At 38.9% G+C, this 22,875-nt stretch overlaps 1 protein-coding gene across 3 annotated transcripts in view; it reads right to left on the bottom strand.

Moving 5' to 3' along the window:
- Window positions 1-1,804: 1,804 nt before the first annotated feature.
- DOP1B (DOP1 leucine zipper like protein B) overlaps window positions 1,805-22,875 on the bottom strand; it is a 44,558-nt gene continuing 23,487 nt past the window's right edge. For all 3 annotated transcript variants that reach the window (XM_040577255.1, XM_040577262.1, XM_040577270.1), the window contains 21 exons: window positions 22,429-22,529; window positions 21,588-21,778; window positions 18,281-19,895; window positions 17,555-17,666; window positions 16,765-16,950; window positions 15,915-16,040; window positions 14,330-14,464; window positions 13,687-13,742; window positions 12,751-12,855; window positions 12,598-12,664; window positions 11,109-11,250; window positions 10,627-10,709; window positions 10,292-10,401; window positions 8,392-8,538; window positions 7,914-7,975; window positions 6,831-6,959; window positions 6,222-6,358; window positions 5,812-5,867; window positions 5,173-5,322; window positions 4,565-4,694; window positions 1,805-3,879 (listed from right to left, as the gene is read on the bottom strand). In XM_040577255.1, the coding sequence (XP_040433189.1) occupies window positions 3,619-3,879; window positions 4,565-4,694; window positions 5,173-5,322; window positions 5,812-5,867; window positions 6,222-6,358; window positions 6,831-6,959; window positions 7,914-7,975; window positions 8,392-8,538; window positions 10,292-10,401; window positions 10,627-10,709; window positions 11,109-11,250; window positions 12,598-12,664; window positions 12,751-12,855; window positions 13,687-13,742; window positions 14,330-14,464; window positions 15,915-16,040; window positions 16,765-16,950; window positions 17,555-17,666; window positions 18,281-19,895; window positions 21,588-21,778; window positions 22,429-22,529 (4,101 nt within the window). In that variant the 3' untranslated portion in view covers window positions 1,805-3,618. The remainder of the gene's footprint in view (window positions 3,880-4,564; window positions 4,695-5,172; window positions 5,323-5,811; window positions 5,868-6,221; window positions 6,359-6,830; window positions 6,960-7,913; window positions 7,976-8,391; window positions 8,539-10,291; window positions 10,402-10,626; window positions 10,710-11,108; window positions 11,251-12,597; window positions 12,665-12,750; window positions 12,856-13,686; window positions 13,743-14,329; window positions 14,465-15,914; window positions 16,041-16,764; window positions 16,951-17,554; window positions 17,667-18,280; window positions 19,896-21,587; window positions 21,779-22,428; window positions 22,530-22,875) is intronic.

The raw sequence follows: 22,875 nt of genomic DNA, 5'->3' as shown, positions 1-22,875 counted from the left end.
ACTTCTCTAGCCTTAGGCCTTCTCAAGCTCAGTTGTACGGAAGAGTTCTCTTCCTTCCAAATGAAGAGGCAGTACCTTCAGGGTATTTAACCTGAATATACGAAAGCATAGAGCCTGAAACTCTGAAATCTCTGGTGCACAGAGAATGAATGCAGCAGCAGCCCCTAACTCCCTGGGGAGAGGAACTTCCTCCAAACAGGCGGCCAGTGCCTGTCAGCCGCTTGGTCAGCAATCCTCTGATGCTGCAACAGCAACTTCCTTCATCAGCTAGCTCCACTTGCTTCTTCAGGGTGCAGAAATCCTGGAAACTTGTCAAACCTGGAAACAGCACAGGACTGGGATCCCAGGGTGGAAAGATCAGGAATGTGAATGATGGGGACTTTCGAGGGGCTTGTGATGAGAAGACTGGGGAGGTGGTAGTGCAGTCCTTCCCTGTGGGAATGTGCATGGGCCAGCCCAGAGACACTACTGCAGGGATCCAGACTAAGCCATCATGCACTGAGTGCAGATTTGAGAGCTTTTACAGAGTCAGAGAAAAAATAGAGATGGTCTGTGAGCAGTAAAGGTAGTCTAAAAATGAGAACTGCATTTGAAGAGGTATTTCAAAATAACATTTAATATTATTAGAAGAATTACATTCAAATGTAGTATAGAACACAACCATTATTCAATGCTCCGTATTTAAAGTTCTGCTATTCTTTGGCAGTTATCTTGGTTGCACCAACTGTATTTTTCTTCCCTTCAGGAAAAGGAAACTCTTGTGAATATTTAAATACTTTTCCCTCTACGTATCATGCACTGTTGCTACGCTATCCCAAAGCTGAAGTATCCAAGAGGGAAAGCTAAGCTTAGTTATTCTGAAAACAAGCAAAAACTACACAACACAGAAGAGGCGTTTCCTCTCCAACTCTTGGTACTGAGTTTGAGGCTAAAGTTTTTCAGATGTGTCCACGGTTAACCCAAACAGCTTTGGTAGTACCAGTTTTAGAGTAGTACAACCTCCTCCTTCCTGTGGATTTAACAGCAGTAGTGTAAAAATTAAAATCCCACAGTCAGTCCCATATAGAAAAGGAATAAAGTTAAAGTATTAGAGATACCTTTAGACCTATTTAGCTGCAAGCTTCTGCCACCCAAGTAGGACTGTTTTAGTTAGAGTCCTTTCCTCCTTGTCCATATCCCTTTTATGACACAAGATCTGCTTATTTACTAAGTTTAAAAGACTTTTTCCTCTGACGAATTAGACTCTGATTCAGTAGAATGCTTCTGCAAGCCAAATATCCGAGGCCATTTAAAGCAGCAATCTGCAGAACCACAGAACAAAGGCAAAAGTGTGCACAGAAGGCACGAGAGAAGAACCAGGTGGTATTTTTGTAGAAGGTAACATCATCTTAGAAGTCAGAGAGCTCTATGCTCCTAGGTCACAGATTCTAGTTTTAATGCTCACCACCACTGCCTGGGTGGTGGGGCAGAGGAGTAACTGATGTTTGATCCCCTGCACGTCCCAAGTACATGCAGCCAGAATGGGACATTCCCTTTCAAAGGGAAGAATGACAAAACCCTCCGTCTAAGTTACTGCTTCACCACCTTTAGTTAGTGAGGAAACTAAGTGAAGACACAGGTTTATACATTATAGGAGAACGCAAAGCAAAAGGTTCAGTGGCAAAAAGTTGTATTAGATTTTTAACAGCAGATTTGGCAGCAGATCATCAGAATTTTAAAAGAAGTCCCTAAGTATGGAATGCAACCAATAGAAAGCTGCAAGTAAAACTACCAAGTCATCCTGAGTATCAGCAATATTCTTTTCTAAAAAATCACTGTATTTATGAAAGTAATGAACAAAATTATTTTAAAAATATCCTGCTCCAACTTTCAAGTGATGCTTAAAAACAATTTTTTTTGCACTTGTGCTTATTCCAACAGCAGTAGATTGTTAATAAATTACATGAATACAAGTAATTCACATTCCTAGTCTAGTGACTACACAATATTACACTCGTCTGTTACTTTCCTTACTGTAAAAATTCACAGAAACTAAGTTTAGCATAAGCCTGTTATAATGTTACCTTCATACAGCATTACAGTATTATCACAGCAAAGCATGTTGTTCAGCATTTCATAGTTTTAGTTTATAATCCAAAGATGGGGACTCATACATCCATAGGTAAAAAACACTGCAGAATAACATTGTCTTTCTTGTGTGAGTTTTGCAAAAATCCCTGACCTCATGACCCAGTGACATTAAACCATTCATTTGGCATGTTCTTTTTTTCTTTTTTAAATAAGAAAAAAAGAAAACAATGATGAAGTCCAATACCAAGTACATTTACCTCAGTTGTGGTATTCCAAATAACACAAGAAGCACGTACCAGTCTGCAGGCATATCTAACAAACCCATTTCTCTAGAAACAAAGGTGTTTAAATAAAAGAGCAGACAAAGCTTTTCACCACAAAAACTATGACAAACTTCCCTCTCAGACAAATCAGCATTGCAAATTCATTCAGAAAATCCACTAAATATGAAAATTCAGTGGAGTCCACCTCCTCACTGTTTGGTGGCAGAACTAATCACTCTCTTCCACGTCCTGGATGGTGGAAGCAGTGCAGCACCAGAAGAAGCTGCACATGGAACATTACTGTAGTCATGGCACTGAGAATGACCTCCCGACCTCTGTTAACACCTAGGAACAGCCAAATACATCTGTTTGTATAAAAAGTGTCCTTTAAAAAATGAATTTTCTTTTCACTTTAATTAGGCTGTCAGTCTACAGTAATTTATATTTTTACAGGATTATCTTCATTTAACTGCATTTCACAAGTTGCAAAGTGATCTTAAGCGCTGAAAGAACAAAAGTTCTTTCACTTAAAAACTGAATTAGAATATTCTTAATAAACAAATTAAAATCAAAAGCCCTCAAAGTAGTGCAAATTATAAAATGTTACTGCATAGGTTTGCCTTTTATGCATGTGTTTGCTTTTTATTTAGGAATCACTAATCCTGAAGAATGCTATTATAATACAAAGCTGAAATTACAAACATGATAAGTTTGCAGTTATTTGCACAATGCAAAGACTTATAAAATACATCTGTTTGAAATTTAAGTTATTTGTTTAGAAGTTGGTAAGCATCGGGACAAGTTAAAGAAAGGAGTAATAGAAGGGGGCTTTAACATCATGAAATGGCTCTTCTGCAAACTGATTGTACGCTGACATGCAATATTATTTTTTTTCCTCAAATTTACTTTCAGAACACAGTTCCAAAAGTAGTTTAAAGTACTTACTTGAGAAGTTGCTGGATAAACGGTAGAGTTGCTACCTTCACCAACTCAAAAATATTCTTCCATTATTTACAATATCTTTTTAATCCTTCACATTGAAAACAAGTAAAAGAATACAGTAACTATGGTAAATTACTACTACACTGCACTTCCTCCTTCCCGCCTCCCCAGAAACTGAAGAATCCTGCTTTTTAACACCAACTGGAAAGAAGTACACTGCAGAAAAGCAGGAAGAAACCCCAAATGTAGTTTCAAAACTGGCGAAAAAAAGAGAAGAATTGCAGTATATATATGTATCTTTTTTGCTATTTATCCACCACGAGTGAAGCATCTGACATGCAGCTTAACTTTCCATGTTTTCAAGGAAGTCACATTCAACGCTCTCTTCAAGCTGTTGCAAGATCTTTATGCCATTACTGCCAACGTAGTCCACAGAGAGAGATGCAGAAGTACGTGAATGCTGGGATTCACTCCCATTTGTTGTAAATGCACAACACAGAGTCTTGAAGAAGGGCATAAGCTGGGTGATGCTTGATATAGTGCGGAAGTTCAAAAGAGGAAATTTGTGCCTCTTGGAAATTCCCTCGTTAGTGTTGTTTGTTTCCTGTAAGCATGCAAACCAAGGTTTACCAACATTTCTGTACTGACACAATGTTCTACTAAATATGGCTTATTTGAAGCCTGTACTATACACTTGTTTTTATACTGAGAGATCCACAGCCTGCAGCTCTACCACAATATAAATTGTATAGATGCTATACTGAGTTATTTTTACATTCAGGTTTGAGCTGCCATTAAATGAAAGTCTTACACTTTCAGAATACTGCCAATCTAGACTAGCCTTTAGAAACACATATCAAACAGCTGCAGAATATAGAGCTAACTCATAAATACCAAGTAATGCCTCTATTCCTTTTTTCTGTAAGTATCACTCCTAAACCTTAATGGTAATTTAAAATGCTATTATGGTAAGCATTTTTATTTTTGCCAAAGAACAGCATGCTGTTTTCATAAATACCAGTCCTGTCTGTCTGAGACAAATTGTTTAAACCTGTGGGCAGATTTAAGGGAACAACAAGGAAAATTGCCACTCCACACTCAAAAGAAATCTGACATCTTCAGGATCTATTTATGAAAGCAAGCAGATGCATTTTTAAAAGCCCCAGGAATATTATTATAATATCTAAAAACCTCTTGCCTAACTTATAAGCTTACCACTTATTTAGAAAAGTAAGTTAACAGCTTCAAAAGAAAAAAAAAAGGACTCAAATAAAGCATTTTTTCTTTACCCCATATTTCTTCTTTAGCAGATCCATGATTCTTACTATATGTGGTCTGCATTCTTGATGATTTTCTACAAAATGAGAAGTCACATCAGATGACTCTGTGTCCACCTCTGGGACAAATGCCCATTTGTACCTGAAACAAATGGAATACATTGATAAGAAGACAGGTAGAAAAATTCCATTTGAATCACATGTAGTTTAGCAGAGCACTGGTTTGTTCACAGAATGAGCTGTCATACGTATAATGTTGTGCTATCACCAGAGCCAAACTTAATGAACAAGGAAGTTACTATCATGTCAGTACTTAAATGCAACCGGCTCCAAAAAATCCCCAAGTGTATGCAAAGGAAAAACAAAGAGCAATCTCTGTTTTTCCCTTCTCTACATTTTTCTGTGTGAGGGAATCTTCAAATGAAGTAAAATCCTCTTACACTGACAAGACCAAAGTGTTTTTCTAAATACCCCAAATTACTATTATCCTTGCATCAATGTTTGCACTTGTAAAAAGAACAAATGGAAAAATTAACTCTAGAAAAAAATATATCTGAAACTACTTTAAATGACAAGAACAGATATGACTTGGAGAACACTTAAGCAATTAGAAGACTTACATTTGAAACAAATGCATCCTGTCGGGTGGAAATGAAAGTGCTGTGTCCAAAAACTTACAAGCTGATAAGTACAAGGACAGCTCATTCTGCTGGATGTCAGATCCACTGCCATCACCTGAGACTTTCTGTTTGCTTATTTTGCTGTTGCTTCTGTGTTAGTTACAATTGAGAAATGCACAATTAAAACACAAATCCAACATTTTTCATTAAGCTAAAGGAAAACATCTACGTTTACACAAATGTGCACCTGTATCTGTGCGCAACAAAAGCCTTATTTTTTTGTCTGTATTAACACTGGGATTAATATAAGAAGAGGGTGTAAGCAGAAAACTGGTATCTAAAATATTCAGAAGAAAATGTCAAAATGTTAAATATCCAAAACACTTACTTTGCATCTCTTCTGTTTTTGTATGCAACTATTAAGTACCATTTTTTGCATCTAGAACTATTTTAGCTGCTGAAAAAAAATCCTAAACTGATTCACCAGTGCCAGAAATACACGACTGCAATTACAAAACGTCCTGCTGTCTCTTTCCTATCCCTGAGGAAAAATGTAAAAAAAAAGTAGATACAGAGCAAGCACAATTGCTACCAGCTTTCACAAGTTTCACAAGCTTTCAAAGAAATGGTAATTCTTACTTTGATGGTTCATCTTCCTCAGTTAAATCTTCTTCCAGTTGTAGAAATGTCTGAATCTTTAAATAAATAAATAATTTATGGAGATGCCGAAATGTTCATACAACTCAACCATTAAAAGATATGCTTCACATAGTAGTGTAAGTAAAATAAGGAATAGCAAGGTCTTGGTTTACTTGTATGACTTGAAACAAGTTATTAACTCATGGAAGACACTACATTAGCAACAACAGCAACATCAGTCAAAAAGGTATTTCCTAAAGACAATGTTAATTATTTTCCCAAATTATCAAACTAATGTAGAACTCTGAAAACATTTCCTTTTTCAAACAATGGGTATATCTCAGAAGAAGAAAAAGACAAAATGCAAACAACAAAGACAAACTAGTTTCAAGTTACTACTTATTCCTTACCAATTCAGTCACCATAATTGGCCATAATGAGGTTAGATGCTGAGGAGAAATCCTTAACAAAAGAACTCTGAAGAAGAGAAACATCTGTGCGGCAACTAGAGAAGTCTGTCCAACCCGGAGGTTCTCAGACAGTCGCTCTGAAATAAACATTCAAAAAGTGAAGAAAAGTATTATTTTCTTGAACACGTGTTGTTTCAGGAAATCAAAAATATAGAAGGTGACAGGATAAAATTTTTGCTTTCAGGTTCAGTCCCTTGCACTCTATTAACAAGTATGTCATTCAGAAGAAGTCTGAAAACATAGGGGTTTTTATATTGGACAAAATTATGTCAAAACTGACATTTGAGGGGAGCAATAACCCAAGAGTGGCTGGTAGACTGCCACAAAATAATCCTGTTTCCATTGATATTTCTAGGCCAAAGGCTTTGGTTATGCAGATTCCTGTCTCTCTCTTAATGAGATTGTTTTTGGTAGAATTCAGAGATTCATAGTATCATAAATTTTAAGAACTCTTTTTAAAAAATGGAAGTATGACATTGCTTTCTAACACAATTTATGTATGTATCACAGCTGAATAAAAAAGGCAGATGAAAAGACCACAAATTTTACCTTGTATTAAAGGAAGATACAGATGATACTGATCAGTTTCTCCACTGAAGACAGCGAAAGCTTGCCGCTTTAACAACATTGCTTTTTGCTCAAAACTTGGGTAGAGTTTTAAGGCGCTGCTCTGCATATCTAGAACATACAAGAATTACTTCTTATCTACCATATAAAGACTTCTTGTGATTTGGGACTAAAATAATTTCAATGTCCTGAGATATTTTAAAAATATAAACTCTCTTTAGGTCTACGGATTGGAATAATGTATTGGTGTTGATCCAGATCTACTCACACTAGTGGGAAAATTACATGAAGCAAACACTGCAGCTCAAATGAGGCTGCCCAGTATTTTCAGGCCATCTCAGTCCTAACATGCATGAATCTCCTTCTCTTTTCAGCCTCTTAAATCCATAGAGGAGTGCTCTCAAGACTTACTGAGCGAAAACTGAGACGGTAAGATAAAAAATATATATTGTTTAAAAAGTGCATTAAAGAATTGACAGTTCTGTATTGTAACCCTTCAGCTACTCTCTTAAAAGGTCTGAAAAAGGGACAAAAGCTGCTGCTTCTTTCAAAGCTCCAGGCAAATTCAAGGGGTCCAAACCTGCCTCTTCCCCAAGGACTTGTTCTTCTGCACTGTCCTCAAGCTTGAATTAGAGATCAAAGCACGTTGCTCAAAGGTTTTCTGCACAGGTGCACCACATTCCTGCAGCTCTATGCAGTACACAGATGCATGCAGAGTTAGCCCAAGTCTCCTCACTTTCTAACAGGCAACAGCTGCTACAGTCACACTTCAAGAACTTAAAATTACCATCAAATGTGCTTGCAGGAGTCCAATATTAATGTTTATTGAACAAAAATACTTTTAAACATTGTTTGGCATGTTTTAAACATTACCAAAATACAGAGTCAATTTAGGAAACTTGTTCAATTTAGTTTTTAGCAGAGAATAAAGTTGGTAATGATCAATTATGCAGATGCAGCATTCTCTGCATTTTATCAATACATTATTAAAAATACAACTAATAGCTGAAAAGCAAATACAATTCAAATTAATGTAGAAATAAGTCAGCAGTAGCTAGTACTTACTCATCAAATCTTTAAACATAGTTTTCTCGTGTGTTAGAAGATGATCAATAACGGATCTCCAACTGGATAAGATATAGAAGGAATTAGACAACCAGAGAAAGCTTTGGTGTAGATTCACCTCAAAAGATTTTGTCAAATATTTCATACTGGGAAAGAGTTTCCAAAGTGTATTCAGAATGCAGAATCTTATGTATTTTAACGCATACTACACTATAGGTCCTTCAGCTCTATTATATGCAGTTCTCAAATCACTAAGGGGAGTTATCAGCATGAGACACATTCATTCTTCTGCACCATAAAGAAAATTTAAGTGTTTATAATCCATTTAGCATAATAAGTTATTGAGCCCCATTTTTAATGTTATTAGATTCTGTAAGAATGCACTAAAGAGAATTTCCAATTTTAGCCCATTCTCCTTTAAACCTTTCTTTGCAAATCATAGAATAGAATCTTGGAGCGCTACAGTCTCACATCTTACTGATTGCATGAAGTGTCCATTTGGAAAAAAGCTGGATCCATATACAGCTCGAGAACTTCTTTTTTCCAGGCTCGCTTGGTATAGGCGTATCCACTCAATGAGCCGAGCAACTGAGAACCAGCACGAAAACTAGGAATGTTGTAGGTACTGGGGGAAGAAAACAATAATAATAAATATCAATCTTTAAAAAGTTACATTTATGTACTCAGAAAATTAACTGGGTTCCCCAGAACTTCTAACCAAATTATCTCAGTAACAGGTAGGCTATGTCGACATTATCTCATAACTCATAGCAGTAGGAGATCTGTTGATCAAAGCAGTTTGTGCAGAAGCTCCTCACATTTCCAGTGTACCTTTTTTTAGGGAGATGTTTTTGGACTAGACATTTCACAGCACTGCCTGTCTCCACTACAGGTGTAGTTCAAAACTCCCCAAAAGAAAATTTCCAAACTGGTCAACAGGCTCGGCAAGGCACAGCAGTGAATGAGTGCTGGGCCCAAGCATAAACTGGTAGGAGGACGGAGAAGGGACCCTCCATGAACTGACGCTTGTCCTCTGGCACCTTCGTTCTGCTGAGGACACAGACACCAAACAGCTTCCTGGGAATCCTGGCTACAGCAGCTGCTCTGACCATGGCTGAACTCAGGTTTCAGGCTGGAGAGGTGACACTCAGACTAACAGGAGTACGACTTTTAGTTGAGAAGGGATGCAGTCAAGGTCCTCCAAATGAAGACAAATCACAGCATTCACTTCAAAACTAAACTACTGCTCAAAATTGCTAATGTAAACATAGTCATCATTACCCTGAATTCTGTTTGTCCATTACAGCAAAGAGAATGGTCAAGAAAATCATTCTAAAAGCACAGAATCATAACTCAATGCAAAACCCAGCAATGTCTGCTATTGCTGCATGAGTTTGGTAGGGCAGAGCGTACACTTACTGGATATACAAGATATGCTCCCAAAAGGGAAGTTTTGTATTACCCTGTTGTAGAGGATGGCTCATCATTCAAATTGTAGAACCACAGAATGGTTTGGGTTGGAAGGGACCTCAAAGACCATCCGGTTCTAACCACCCCTGCCATGGGCAGGGACACCTCCCACCAGAGCAGGTTGCCCAAAGCCCCATCCAGCCTGGCCTTGAACACGTCCAGGGATGGGGCATCCACAGCTTCTCTGGGCAACCTGTGCCAGTGCCTCAACACCCTCATGGTAAAGAATTTTCTCCTTATATCTAATCTAAACCTACCCTCTTTTAGTTTAAACCCATTATCCCTTGTCCTGTAACTACAAGATTATCAGAAAACTAAGGCACAGAGAACTTAAGAATAGCTGACAGGCTCACTGATTCTACATCTGAGCAGCTTTGCAAAGTAATGGTTGCAAAATCTACCTAGTAGTCATGCTCATTACCTGTGCTCTTCCATTCGGGAGGCACGTGTGCGTCAACAGCAGAAAAAGGGTGGTGAAAAGTAGTCTCAGAGGTTTATTTTAACTGGCTGTGCCTCATTCCCTAGATTTTCCACAGTGAGCAGAGAAAGAAGTTCTTCTGGGGTGTCATTCAGGACAAAAGTCTCTGAGCGCAGTTTTACAGGACTATGGCTCATAAAGGAAGTTTCCCTTTGTTGGGGAAACCTTCACTTGGGAGACTACAGATAATTTTCTAGATCAAAAGATCATGGTACAGGAAGGTAAAGGAAGGGGAGAACATGTTTGTCTGTTCCTTACAGCTGATGACCAAATTAGAAAATTATTTGTATGAGACTTTGTACTTCAGATCTCCAACTCTTACAGTTCCCCTTCACTATTAGGCACTCCTGAGAAGAAGGAAAAGCAAAAGTCTTACAGCATGGTCAAAATCAGACCTAATAAAAATCAGACGTGCTGAGAGAGAAGTCACCTGTGGTTGCGTAGATAAGGAAATACATAATATAGCAGACGGGAAATCAATGGCACAGCTTTCTCCTTCTCATCACTCCGGTAAACCATGTCCAAAAGAGAAGCAAGAACCTTAAAAATGAAAAGAATGTCTCATTAAACCTATAGTAGGTGTTTCTCACATAGGGGAGAAACATGCTGTGTTTCAAGATAGGATGTGTGTGCTCATGGGATGCCTCATTAAATATTTAAGCTCCCATTTAGTTTATCAGAAAAACCTAATGTATTCCTCTGCTCAATAATATCAATAAATAACCATGGATGAGAACAGCAACTGGAACACTGGATCCTACTTACTTCTGCAAGGAGTGAAAGAGCTTGGACACTGTATATTGAAGGAGCAGAGGCAGAAACCATTGACGATGGTGCCACTGAAGTATCTACGAGAGGCAAAATCAATCGTTCAGTTTTGACTTCAGACATGACATGGTTAAATTTTGCTGTTTGCTAATTTTCTTCCCAAACAGAACTGTTTCTTGCATGCTGGTATTACAATGAAATGCTCCTGGGCATCTTGCCACAATGACATACTTCATGCCTCGTGCTGTTCTGTCCCATGTATTGCATGCACCTGTGATAACTTCTCCTCTGTATTACATACAGTATGTAGATATTTAGTAAACCCACTTAAGTTGGCACTGTTAGTGGAGGGCAATGAATATTTTTACTTTCATCTGTATTACTTGCTTCTCACACAAACAGTGCACTGACACATTGTACTCTTTACTGACTTAAGCAGAAGAGAGAAAGCAATGGAAAGTCAGATGAAATCACATTACCATTCATATCTTCAATGTTGAACTCATCTGGTAAAATCTGAGGCTGAGCTTTCACCTCCAAGTTCCGACTCAGCCAACTAGTCTGTTCCAGAGAAGAACCAGCAACAGTCCCTACAGCCTCCAAAATCTTTTGGGTCACCTCCTGTAAAATAACCAGACAATACATCATCAGATGAAGCCTACTGTTACTTGAGCAATACAGTGAAGTCCTTTTTTACATGGAACTTGTTAGGAAGATCAAAAATAGGTGCTTTTATATCTTAGAAACATAAATACTTCTCTGATCTATTTACTTATCTGTGCTCAAGATAAGCTACTGCTCACTTCAAATAAAGCAAGGCATGAAAATGGGAAGCAGGAAAAAAAATCAAGTTAGACTAGCATAGAAGTTTTGGTAATAATTTTCCATGCAAGTCATTACTACTAATACAGTATCTGTTCAGCATCCGTCCTGACACACTTTCTGCATTAGATGTCATCCATCACAGACATATCTGAATTGTTCAGCCCCTCATAAATGGCATACAGATGCCTGTATTGTTTTGAAACCTCCTAGTTCCTTTTTCTTCCTTCCATATTTAGAGAGCATTAAGTGAGGCTGAGTTCTGTCTTATGGAAATTCATCTGTCCATATTCAATTCTTTATGTTAGGGGTAAGACAGACAGCCTATCAAACCATATTCATAGTCACGTTTTAGCACATTTTATTCCAAGTGAAATGAAAAGCCAGTCACTCTAGGGAAGCCAAATCCCAAGTACCCAAATTAAAGCAGTGGTCGTGTGAAGAAGCTAAAAGATAAGATGGCAAAACAGTCTGTTTTATAACGACTGCCATTTCGCTGGCCAGTCTCTGAAGCAGAAGTACCATAGCCATAACATTGTCTCACCTCATAAGAAGCGTTAGGTTGGCTCAGAGCCAAAATTGCACCTACATGGGTAGTGCTTAAATTGTTCTAGTGAAACCACAGTTGGTAGAGGAAGAGAATCCTGCTCTGCCCCACCCCTTCTTTAAATAAACACGAGCCGATAGTCATTTACGTTGGCAAATCCAGCTATGAGCTTCAAGGATAAATTATGCTACTAATTTTCCTACATAGTTTTGAGATTTCAATACTTACCCACATGACATGAACTCATGACCAACAGATTTGTGTTATGATTTGAACTCTGAGAAAAATCGTATAATCATCCAGGGATAACCGTATAATCGTATAATCATCCAGCTTTGAACAGTCCACAGTTGCCACTGTGTTTTCACGCATTTTTGACAACATTTTGTTAGAGACATCCCATGCATCATGTCTCCCATATTTCAGTCTCCCCATATTTACTGGGTGTAAGTTATAACATGTGAATGCACATTCAAACATTCTAAAAAGACAGGTGAACTCAGACACAAAGTACACATCAGGCCATCTCCACTTTTACTTAGATAAATAGTGCCAGATGTATGAACTAGAAGAAAAAGTTATACACGTATAGACTATACCTGCAAGTCTTTTTGGTCTTTTTTGTTTTCTAGCGTAGGTGTCCTAGTCACAAAGTCATTCAGAGTACTGTGGGAAAATCAATTCAATCTGAGTTAGCAGTTGGATAGGTCTACTCGATACATCCATAAGCCGCCTTCTCTCTCATGCAGTACCTGAGAAGCAGAAAGTGTCCAGGAGGAGCCAAGTTCAACTGCACAGACTCCTTCAGAAGTCCTAATAAGGACTGGAAGTTCTCCTGCAAGGCTGAGACAGGCAGTCTACCAAAAAAAGAACACCAAACACACCCAAGTCAGAAGTTAAGAATTAAGGCAAAAAACTACATACATGTGTAACTTGGTGGCCCAAAAGCTTCCATCAATATCAGCCCTTCAGATCCTGCACCTTCCTAACTGATCCAGCAGTATGGTCTAAGTGTCTGGTGCCACACGCTGTATGTGTGTGCTAGCATCAGTAAATGCTAGCAGCACGTGCAGTATGCCAGCACTGTAAAAGTGGTGGTTCTCCAGGGAAAAGAAAAAGCATAAAGTTTATCTAACTCCACTGCCTGCCAGCTTACTTCACCTCCATTGCTTATTGCATACAGTATATTGTATGGTCTAATAAATCCATATGAGAAAAGGCAAGTATATGAGGAAAAGTTTGATTAAAGGAATATTTCCAATCAGCTGTCTGACCCACTAAATGTCCAGCACAGACTGCAGCCATAGCAATTTTATTGTGCCTTTCTGAAAAGGAAGGAAAATGTAGAAGTTCTCTATTGATTCCTCTAGAAACACAGACCAAATAAGGCGAAAGGTCATAAGAACACATACAAGTGTCTTGCTAATTAGATGTCTGAAGTATATTGCTCTAGTAGATGAAATGAGACTTTCGGACTGGCATTATCAACAGATCAATGGAAAAAAATGTCATAGCCCAGTTATTTTGTCTATCTGTCACTTAACAATGAAGTGGCAACAATCATTTCCTATGCAAAGGTGTTCTGTGACATTGTGACACGAAGATCAAAGTAAAGCAAAAATAGCAATGCTAGCTGTTATCCTAACACTTTGAGTAAAACAGAAAATGATCTTATATGACTAAATTACCTTTGAATGAAAGCATAACTGAACTGCAGCATTGGAATATCTACAAGAGAGGATTTCTGAAAAATAAAAGCAAAAACGCAGTTATTTGCTCTCAGAAGAACAGAAAGCCCAAGCTGCTGGAAAACACAACACTTCTAAGAAGCCACTGGTACTCCAGCAGGTGACCAGCCACGATACAACTATCTGTACAACAGTACAAAGGAATTCTGAGCTTTAATAGAGGACCCCTGTTTAAAAGTAGTCACATTACTGCTAATATCCACTACAGTTTTTCAGAGCTGTAGGAGCTCCCATGATGGCTAGCAGTACAGGCTTCCTTGAAAGCCAAATGGAAAATAGAGTCAGCATAAAGTACTTCTAACTGTTCAGATAAGGGTAAAGGAATAGAAACACGTCACTGAGTCATCATCTCTAATATCAAGAGGACCCTCCACCTTTTCATTACCAGCAACTTCTCTAGCAAAAATATTCTAAAGAATCTACTTACACTGATTGACTACAGAAACCCACATTCTGGAAAATATAACAGGAACAAAAGAAAATTTCACACTTAAAAAGTAACTTTCCTTCTAACAACATCTAACATATGCTACTCTAGGTCTATTCCAATGTATTAAGAAAACAAAATTATCTTCCTGGTTACCTCTTCACCCTTGATTTGTGATGGTTTCTTGACTACTTCTTTGACTAGATGTAATATGGTATCAATTTTCAATGTGTTAAGTGCACATATTAAGTCCACAAGAATAAGCTGCGATGCACTAGCCACTGGAAGAATCTGATGAAACAAAAAAAAAACCACATCTGTCAGATCACTGTACCATGCAAACCACAAACCTGAAAAGCAGCTTTCCGTGTAACAACTCAAATATCATTACTTAAACAAAACTTAAATGATAGAAGTTAAATCAACCATGCAAAAATTCCCCACAGACAGATTTCTCCCAACACCTTTATGAAGACAGTTAAGTGCTGGGTCCTGCAACTGGGTCTTAACAACCTGATGCAGTGGTATAGGCTCGGCAAAGAGTGGCTGGGAAGTTGCCCAGCAGAAAAGGACCTGGGGGTGCTGGTTGACAGCCAGCTGAATGTGAGCCAGCAGCGTGCTCAGGTGGCCAAGAAAGCCAACAGCATCCTGACCTGTATCAGAAATTGCATGGCCAGCAGGACCAGGGAAGCGATCATCCCCTCATATGCAGCACCAGTGAGACCGCATCTCGAGTACTGTGGTCAGTTTGAGGCCCTCACTAAAGGAAGGATAATGAGGTGCTCGAGTGTGTGCAGAGAAGAGCAAGAAAGCTGGTGAAGGGACTAAACTGGTGAAGGGACTATAAAGACTTATTAGGAGCGATTGAGGGAACTGGGGTTAGTTTGGAGAAGAGTAGGCTTAGGGGAGACTTCATTGCTCTCTACAGATACTTGAAAGAAGGTTGCAGCAAAGAAAGTGTCGGTCTTTTTTCTCAGGTGACAAGTCATAGGACATGAGGAAATAGACTCAAGTTGCACCAGGGGAGGCTTAGACTGGATATTAGGAAGAATTTCTTCCCTGAAACAGTGGTCAACAATGGAGCAGGCTGCCCAGGGAAGTGGTGGATTCCCCATCCCTAGAGGTATTTAAGAGATGGGTGGACGTGGCTCTAAGGGAGACGTGGTTTAATGAATGATGATTGATGATAATCAATGACTTGGAAGGTCAGGTTGATGGTTGGACTTAATGATCTTGAAGGTCTTTTTCAACCTAGATGATTCTATGATTGTATGAATTTCAGCATACCCAAACAGAAGCAGAAAAGAAAGATCTTCTGCTCAGAATACATGCTTAGTTACAGAGAATATTACATCTCTAAACTTTCTCTGGAAGTGGAGCTGATCCAAGATATTTAAAGTAAAATTGGCAAGTTGTAATCCTAAAATTACAACCCAGTACTGAATAAAAAATGGTTATTACTGTCAGACAAACTGCTAGATTGTCATTTTTATCTGATTATTTACTTAGGTTTAATTGTAGCCCTGATGTTCTGTGGAATTACATACAAACAAAAGCATTTTAGATTTGCCTTTGTCACTTGTAAAAAACAAACAAACAAACAACAACAAAGAACACCACCACCACTGAAAAAACAACCATCAAGCAACCTATAAACAAGTCCAGAGTTTAAAACTGATTGCATGAATGCAACATTTGCCTCTACATTGGAAACCTAAGGGTTCCTTCTCTTTAGTTTCACCTTCATTTTACTTTGATTCCTATGAGGTTTCTTGCTATTCCACACTGCTGCAATTGCTGCCATCAACTGGATTCCAAGTTGTGCTGTCAATGGATTCATGAAGTCCAGTATTTTAGTTCTTAATGTCTATGGAGGGGGGAAAAAGAAAATATTCCTTTTAACTTCGGAAGGTAAAGGCTAACTCGCAGTCTTTAAAATATTCTTCCTTTTCCAAAGATGTTCAGAAAATACACAGTAACAACAGAATCTCTTTGTATATTTGGCAGTCAGGCCCGTTTTGCTAATTTGCTTATGAGTTACATGTATCCTTCTTGGAGAAGGGAAGCACGTATGTTAGAAAACAGACAACAAAATATAAAAACTTATTGTGTTGTTTTTTCTCCTACACATACTTTTCACTACTATAGTTTACCAATATCTACAGAAAAAGGGAAAAGCCTAGTATTTTTATTCCCTCAGGTACATGCTCTACTGCCTGCAGAAGGTGCAGACAATTGTTTAGCTCTACAGCAATAAGTAACAGAAGCTCATAGAAAAAAAGCAAACATATATATATACACACACACACACACACTTATATATATTATTTATATATATATAAATATAAATAAAGGTCAGGTGAGGGACCGGAATAGGCAGAAGGAATATGTAAAAATCTACTTTTGTAGGAAGATACTGTAGATACTGTGCAAGTCAGGAGCTCATAAGAGTTCTTCAAAAATTCTTTATGCCCCAGTATCATTCTGGAACTGACAAAGCTATTCCTACGAACTCTACATAAAATACACTGGGGAGGGGGAAGGAGACAACAGGGATGATGAGATATGCAGCAGTTTAAAAGAACTCCTACTTTGGTTGCTTTAAAGTATGCTGAGGAAGAGCCTTTAGTTATTCCAAAGAAGTCAGTCGGTCTCTTCTGAGAGTCTTCCCTCTTTATAATGCTCCAAAGAAGGGACATGGTATTAATAATACGAGGCAATTCTTCCAAAATGGCGTTCCTAGCATTTCTCAGGTTTGCGGGCTCGGCTAATGACGACTGGGAAAGCAAAAATATCAATATTAAAATATATCGCATTATGCACCACGGAGTGCTCTCGTTCTGTAATTAGGAGACTTTTGTAATGACAACTTTAAAAATAATTCAACTGTTCTATTTCTGAATTATACTGCTGCTGTTAAAGTCTACTGAGTTTGCTGCTGACCATTTTGGGACACAGAGAATCCATCTGTCTTGAAAATTGTTAAGATGCCATTGCTCTTATGCCAGACATGAGAACAAAAATGTAGGGAACACATCAGAAAGCATGTTATCAACTCAAACAAAACCAGAACATTTTGTTAATGACAAAGCAACTATAGACAAGCTGCACACCACTAGTATTTGTGTGACTATAATCATCATGAACAATTTACTTAAAACTAACTTTCCCTTCTTCAAATAAGAAGGAACTAAGTTCAGTCCCCCTCCCTTACACTTTTACTTAGTTCACTTCCTTGATGTATTATCAGGCTTCTTTAAGGCTATCTTTCTTGTTCAAGCTCCCTTTTACGACTTATAGTCACCTCTGAGTAAAAAGGGATGCATGCTTTGATGAACTGGTGCCAAGATGTCAAGCAAGTGGTAGGCATTAAGCAGTTACCTTTTTAGTTTGATTAGGGTGATCCAGAAGGCAGAAGTGACCAATAGTTGTCAGACCTTCCAGAAGGGTTAGTGGGTAATCAGGCGTAACATTCTCTCTTTTAGTGGTTAAGCTTTGGAGGAAAAAAACAAAAATAAAAGAGCTTAGCAGGCCAAGCAGTATTTCCATGAGTAAAAATTCCAACAGAAATCTATTTCTACTCAATAGTTAAGGAATACTGGAATATCAGAACAAATGATACACAAACTGTGCTTGGACAACCCCAATTCCTTGTCTAGATCTTGAAGAACAGAATTCCCCACCTCACCATAAATCTTTAATGTTCAATTATTTTTCCTTACTCCTTTCACTTACTGACTGTTCTCAACAGTATCATTATTTTTCTTCTGCAGGGTCTCTATCCCCAGCTAGTCCTCCAACATCCTGAGTCTTGTCAGAACTGGACACTTCTTTGTACTTGGATGGCAAGCAGCATCACAGCTGCTGGTCATTCTTGCTGCTGGTCCCCTTTCCTCTCTTCATCCAACTGCATTGAATCCTACTGCAACAGTACTGCATCCACCTCATCTGGGCTCAAGGGACAGATGCCTGCATATGCAGCAGGGTTTGAGAATCAAACTCTGGGAGCTACAGTGCTAAATGAGTAAGTTAGTATGCACTACTCTGTAGTAAGGGGAACTTAAAAACAAGTTTCAGCATAATAAATCCCACACTGCGGACTCTTACCTTGCAGATGTTTTCATGGATGTCTTCACAGCTTCATTTTCATATTGTTTGACAAGCTCATCCAGGTTTTTACATATCTGTACAACAAATGGTGCCACAGTCCAGCCTAAAGACTTTCCAAAATAGGGCAGGGAAGATGTGACTAAGCCTACCCAAGTGGGATGCATCCCATAGCCATACTCTGGTTGCAAACCTCTAACAACAGCAGAGACGAATAATCCCTGTGAAGTTATTGGGTGCGGATAGACATACTGCATCGCACCGATAGCCTGCTGGAAATTAAGAGCCTGCTGCCATTCCTTGGAGAGGTCTGGCTGATTCTCCTGCTCCTCATGAGTCTGTCCAAGATGGTGCTCCAAAATAATCAGTACCTGCAAAAGCTTCAGCAACTCAATCTGGAGAGGGTGTTCGCTCCATATTTGATCGTGTCCAAAATTGATTAGGCTCTCTTCAAAAAGATCTTCTTCAGGAACATTATGAACTCCATCTGCCGTAAGCAGTTCGTACCGCTTCTGACTTGTGTACATAGATGCAGACAAAGAAAGAAGAACAAACTCCTGAATTTTGCATCTTCCAAGCAAGTTGCGTATGAACTCTACATTCTTACTCTCTGCTGCCTTTGCCATAGTAGCCAGCTGGGTCATCATTCTAATCAAGACTTCCACGCTTTTTACCTGAACGTCTCTGTTGCCAAGCAGATCTCTGTGCGTAACCTTCAAGTAGCATGGATAATATGACCGCAGAAAACTGAGACAGAGGTAAGTGAGCAATTCTATTAGAAGAGAATGGGGACACATGGTTGGGGACTGAGTCTGAAGTTTGCCATAAAAACTCTGCCCTACAAGAGCCTCCTGATGGCGAGCTAAGAGATTGTAAATAAGATTCAAATGTGCAGTGGAACTGGTATCCATGCTAGTACTAGCTACAGCTTCAATAAATTCTTTAGGGTTTGTTTTAAGCACTGCCTCCAGAACAGAAAAAGCATATAATACCCTCTTGGAATCATAAGGTTGCAAATATAACAGCATATGTTTGAACAGAGCCTCAATCATCTCTTGTTTTTCCTTCTGCTGCTTGAGCAACTTAGAGCTGGTAATTTCCTGGAGCTCCAAGTCCAGCTCTTCATCACTTGACAGAGATTCGGATGCTTGAGTCCTCTCGGAGTCAGCACGCACAAGGTTTAGCGCTACACTAGACTTGGAGCTTTCAGGAAGCGATGCATGGAAGGAACCTGCATGGTTTGTGTTCTCTCTGCCATCAGCTGCAGCACTGTCATCGTCCTCATTGCTCACTTCCTGCAGCTCCAGAGAAGGAGAAAAAGAAGATGTATTTTCACTGTCATGGCCTGTGCTGGTGTCTGCTGATTCCGTGTGCTCACTATTATCTTGGTCACCGTCTACCTCATGTGAAGTTACTGGATTGCAAGAGGCATCACTTTCAAACTGTTCAGTTTTTAACTCTGGCTTCTCTGGATCTTTTTCCACTTCTGCCCAAATTGCTTCTCTATCCACGGTGGTAAACTGGCTCAATGGAAGGTTTTCCTCAGAATTGCTCTCAGAGACACCAGATTCTTTCAACGAGGCCTTTTTCTTGTGAAGCCAAAGATGTATATCCTCTGGGAAAAAAAAAACAATCAAGAAGAGTACATAATGGGCATTATAGAAACATCCTCTATATGGAATAAATCATTGTAAGAAAAAAAAAAGATTAAAAATAGTCTATTAATTGCAAAAATGAGAAAAAATAAATATATTTTTTTGAGGTAATATTTTTTTAAAGTGGTAGAGCAGTACTAACCTACTCTAAGTGCAAGAGAAGAGGATCAAAACCCTAAGCATGTATTGTTTCTCTTATGCTATGATTCTCTAGATGTGATAATCTTCATGCTTTCTGAGCATATAATGTTTGTTGAGATCAAGGAAATTAGAAGGTTAAGAACTGAAGTTATTGTTATTATTAACTTTTAAGAGCTAATATTTTCCTTGTTTACATGCTGTGGAACAAGGAAGGAATATATTAGCTCCGTGTTTGTATAGCATCTGTTAAACAGGTCCTTTTGGATGCTATAAGTGTCTGCCATCTAATTACTTACCAATCAAGACAGAAAAACAATTATGCAAGCAGACAGCTAGGTTAACAGTAATGAAAGAGACAGATGACACAGAAGTTTCGTTTCAAAGAAAATACTGGACACTTCTATGCTATCTTCCTGATCTGCTCCAGGAAAGAACCTTGACTTCTTGGGCCATATAATGCAGGACATCTCATATCCATACTGCTCCCAGCAATCCCACAGCTGAATAGACTGCCAGCCTTCACAGGACTCCATGCTTGGAGCAATCCCTGAGTCTGTACTTACATCTCAGTGTTCTCCAGCTACTCCCCAGAGGTTTCTGTAACGCTAGTTGTCTGTTCCACATTTGCCATGCGATCATATGTGGTTCATAACAGTTCTCATCATAGATCTTAAGATGAACATTTCCTAACTGTCAAATTTAGTCACTCAAGGTAAAGACTCCCTGCCGTATCCCTAAATTTGGGTGGCTGGAGGTGATCCTCAACTGCAAATCTCTCTCTCTGCATTCTAGCTATGGGATACCTCAAGCTGTATGCCACAAGGGGTGAGCTCTCCTCTTGAATCAACATGGATGATCTTTGGGCAAAGACAGTTTAATCTTCAGAAGTTGGCAGAATTAGGGTTGTGTGTGTGCACCCAAAACAGCAAGGTGTGCTTCACAACCTGTCTGATTATTTTAGCATGATACTAGGGGAATCACTAACAAGAGACGTATTCTGAATAAAGAAAGTTGGTATGAGGGTGCATGGTCTGCTAGGGTAAGACTGGGCAGAAAGTAAGATTTGCCTGTCCATCCTGCCTACTGGAACAGTTCCTGGACTGACACAGTCACCAAATTGCTCCTGAATTCCATTTGGTTGCAGACTTAGTTTTACTTGAGAAGGGATCCTGCGAACAGTGAATACACATGCAGTGTGGGTCATCTGGGAATGGCAACGAGAAGTGTGGGACAAGATCCCAGAGCAAAGCAAGAAGCAATCCAAACCAACAGTGTAGGTGCAGCCACTGTAACAGAAATTGTCATTAGGCCTTGAACTAGCATGACTTACTCATGAACTCTGCGTTAGGCATCCCCAAAGGTACTTGGATGAGGAGGAATCTACAGAACTGAGGCCAGACAACCCGCTGTAAATAGGATGCCTTCACAGTTCAGAGACCACCTTTAGTAGGTGTTCAGGAGTATGTAATGCTACGCCAACACTTACAGTTTCATCCCAAGAACAGTGTTACCTGCTGAATTTTTCTGTTTGATGTAGTGGATGGACGTGCGTTGTGTCTTTGGATGAAGCAGCAGCAGCAGGACTGGTTCAAGAATCCGTGCAACATCATTAAGTGAGAGAGCACGGATCAGCCAGCCCTGTGCTGCAGCACCAATTGCGCCATCTGAACAATTGAGACTGTCCAGTACCACAAACAGAGACCTGAACAGAGAAACCAGAACAAATAAGAACAATTGAAATCCCTAAAAAAATTAATGCAAACAACAAAGTAGTGGCAGGGAACAGATTTAGCGCATGTTCAAGCAAGCATCAGCCAATAGCTCATCTCTGCTACCAACAGCTTGATCATGCACATTTTTTCTGCTACTTCACATGCAGTTGTAGAAGCAAGGCCATACGTATTTTCACACTGTAGAAGAAAAGCATGCTTTAAAGTTCTTTCACATATATACTGAGAAAGACTTTTAGTACTTCTGTCTCCATTTTTGTATAAAAGTTATGATCTCATAAATATGAAGTCACTCAAAACCAAAATAAGATTTTTTCCTTTGCGTTGGTTCTATTTTGTTTGGAAAAAGTCTAACCCGCTCCAAAAGAAAAGTGTCTGCTAAGCAGGAACTTGTCTGCCTGAAGTTACTCTTCATACATGAAGCTCTTTCTATTTTTACAAAAACTTCCTTCATACAAGAATGTAAAAGCTGTCTTCAGTGCACCATGCATATTGAGCACAAGTAATAGTGCAAGTGAAGATCTTCCTTTTGCTTGCATGTCTCTACAGCAAACGTTTTTTCCAGCCCAGGAAAAAAGAACAGAACAAAGCATAAGTCCAAACCAGTGAAAATGGAAAATACCTATCGAAGGACCGATTGTGAGAAGTTACTCTGCTGCCTTGGATCTCTCTGGTCAGATGCCACATGACAGAAAATCTGAACAGTGCTTCCAGCCTTGTCCCCTTTGCAAGGAAACAAAACATATATGTTATTTTTCACAGCATTTATCTCCGAGTAAAGTTTTAGTGATTTTTCAGCTTCTAGCAAAACAATATGTTGTGTAGACAAACACTAATCCTTCTCAGGTAGTTTGAGAGCACTTGTTCATTTTGCAATAGGCTTAAATAAAATGCCAAATACCCACAAATGCACAACCAAAACTTAACAGCCACAGTGCTTGCAGAAGAAAAAAAACATATGCCAATACACCAAAAATGTATTTCAGGACTCTAATGTGTAAACGTTTAGACTATGTTTGGTGTTAGGGAGGTTTGAAAGTTAGATGACAAATAAGAATGCATTGCTATA

Source organism: Cygnus olor, chromosome 1 (assembly GCF_009769625.2).
Source record: "Cygnus olor isolate bCygOlo1 chromosome 1, bCygOlo1.pri.v2, whole genome shotgun sequence".
NCBI lineage: Eukaryota > Metazoa > Chordata > Aves > Anseriformes > Anatidae > Cygnus > Cygnus olor.
This window is presented reverse-complemented; position numbering and strand designations above follow the sequence as displayed.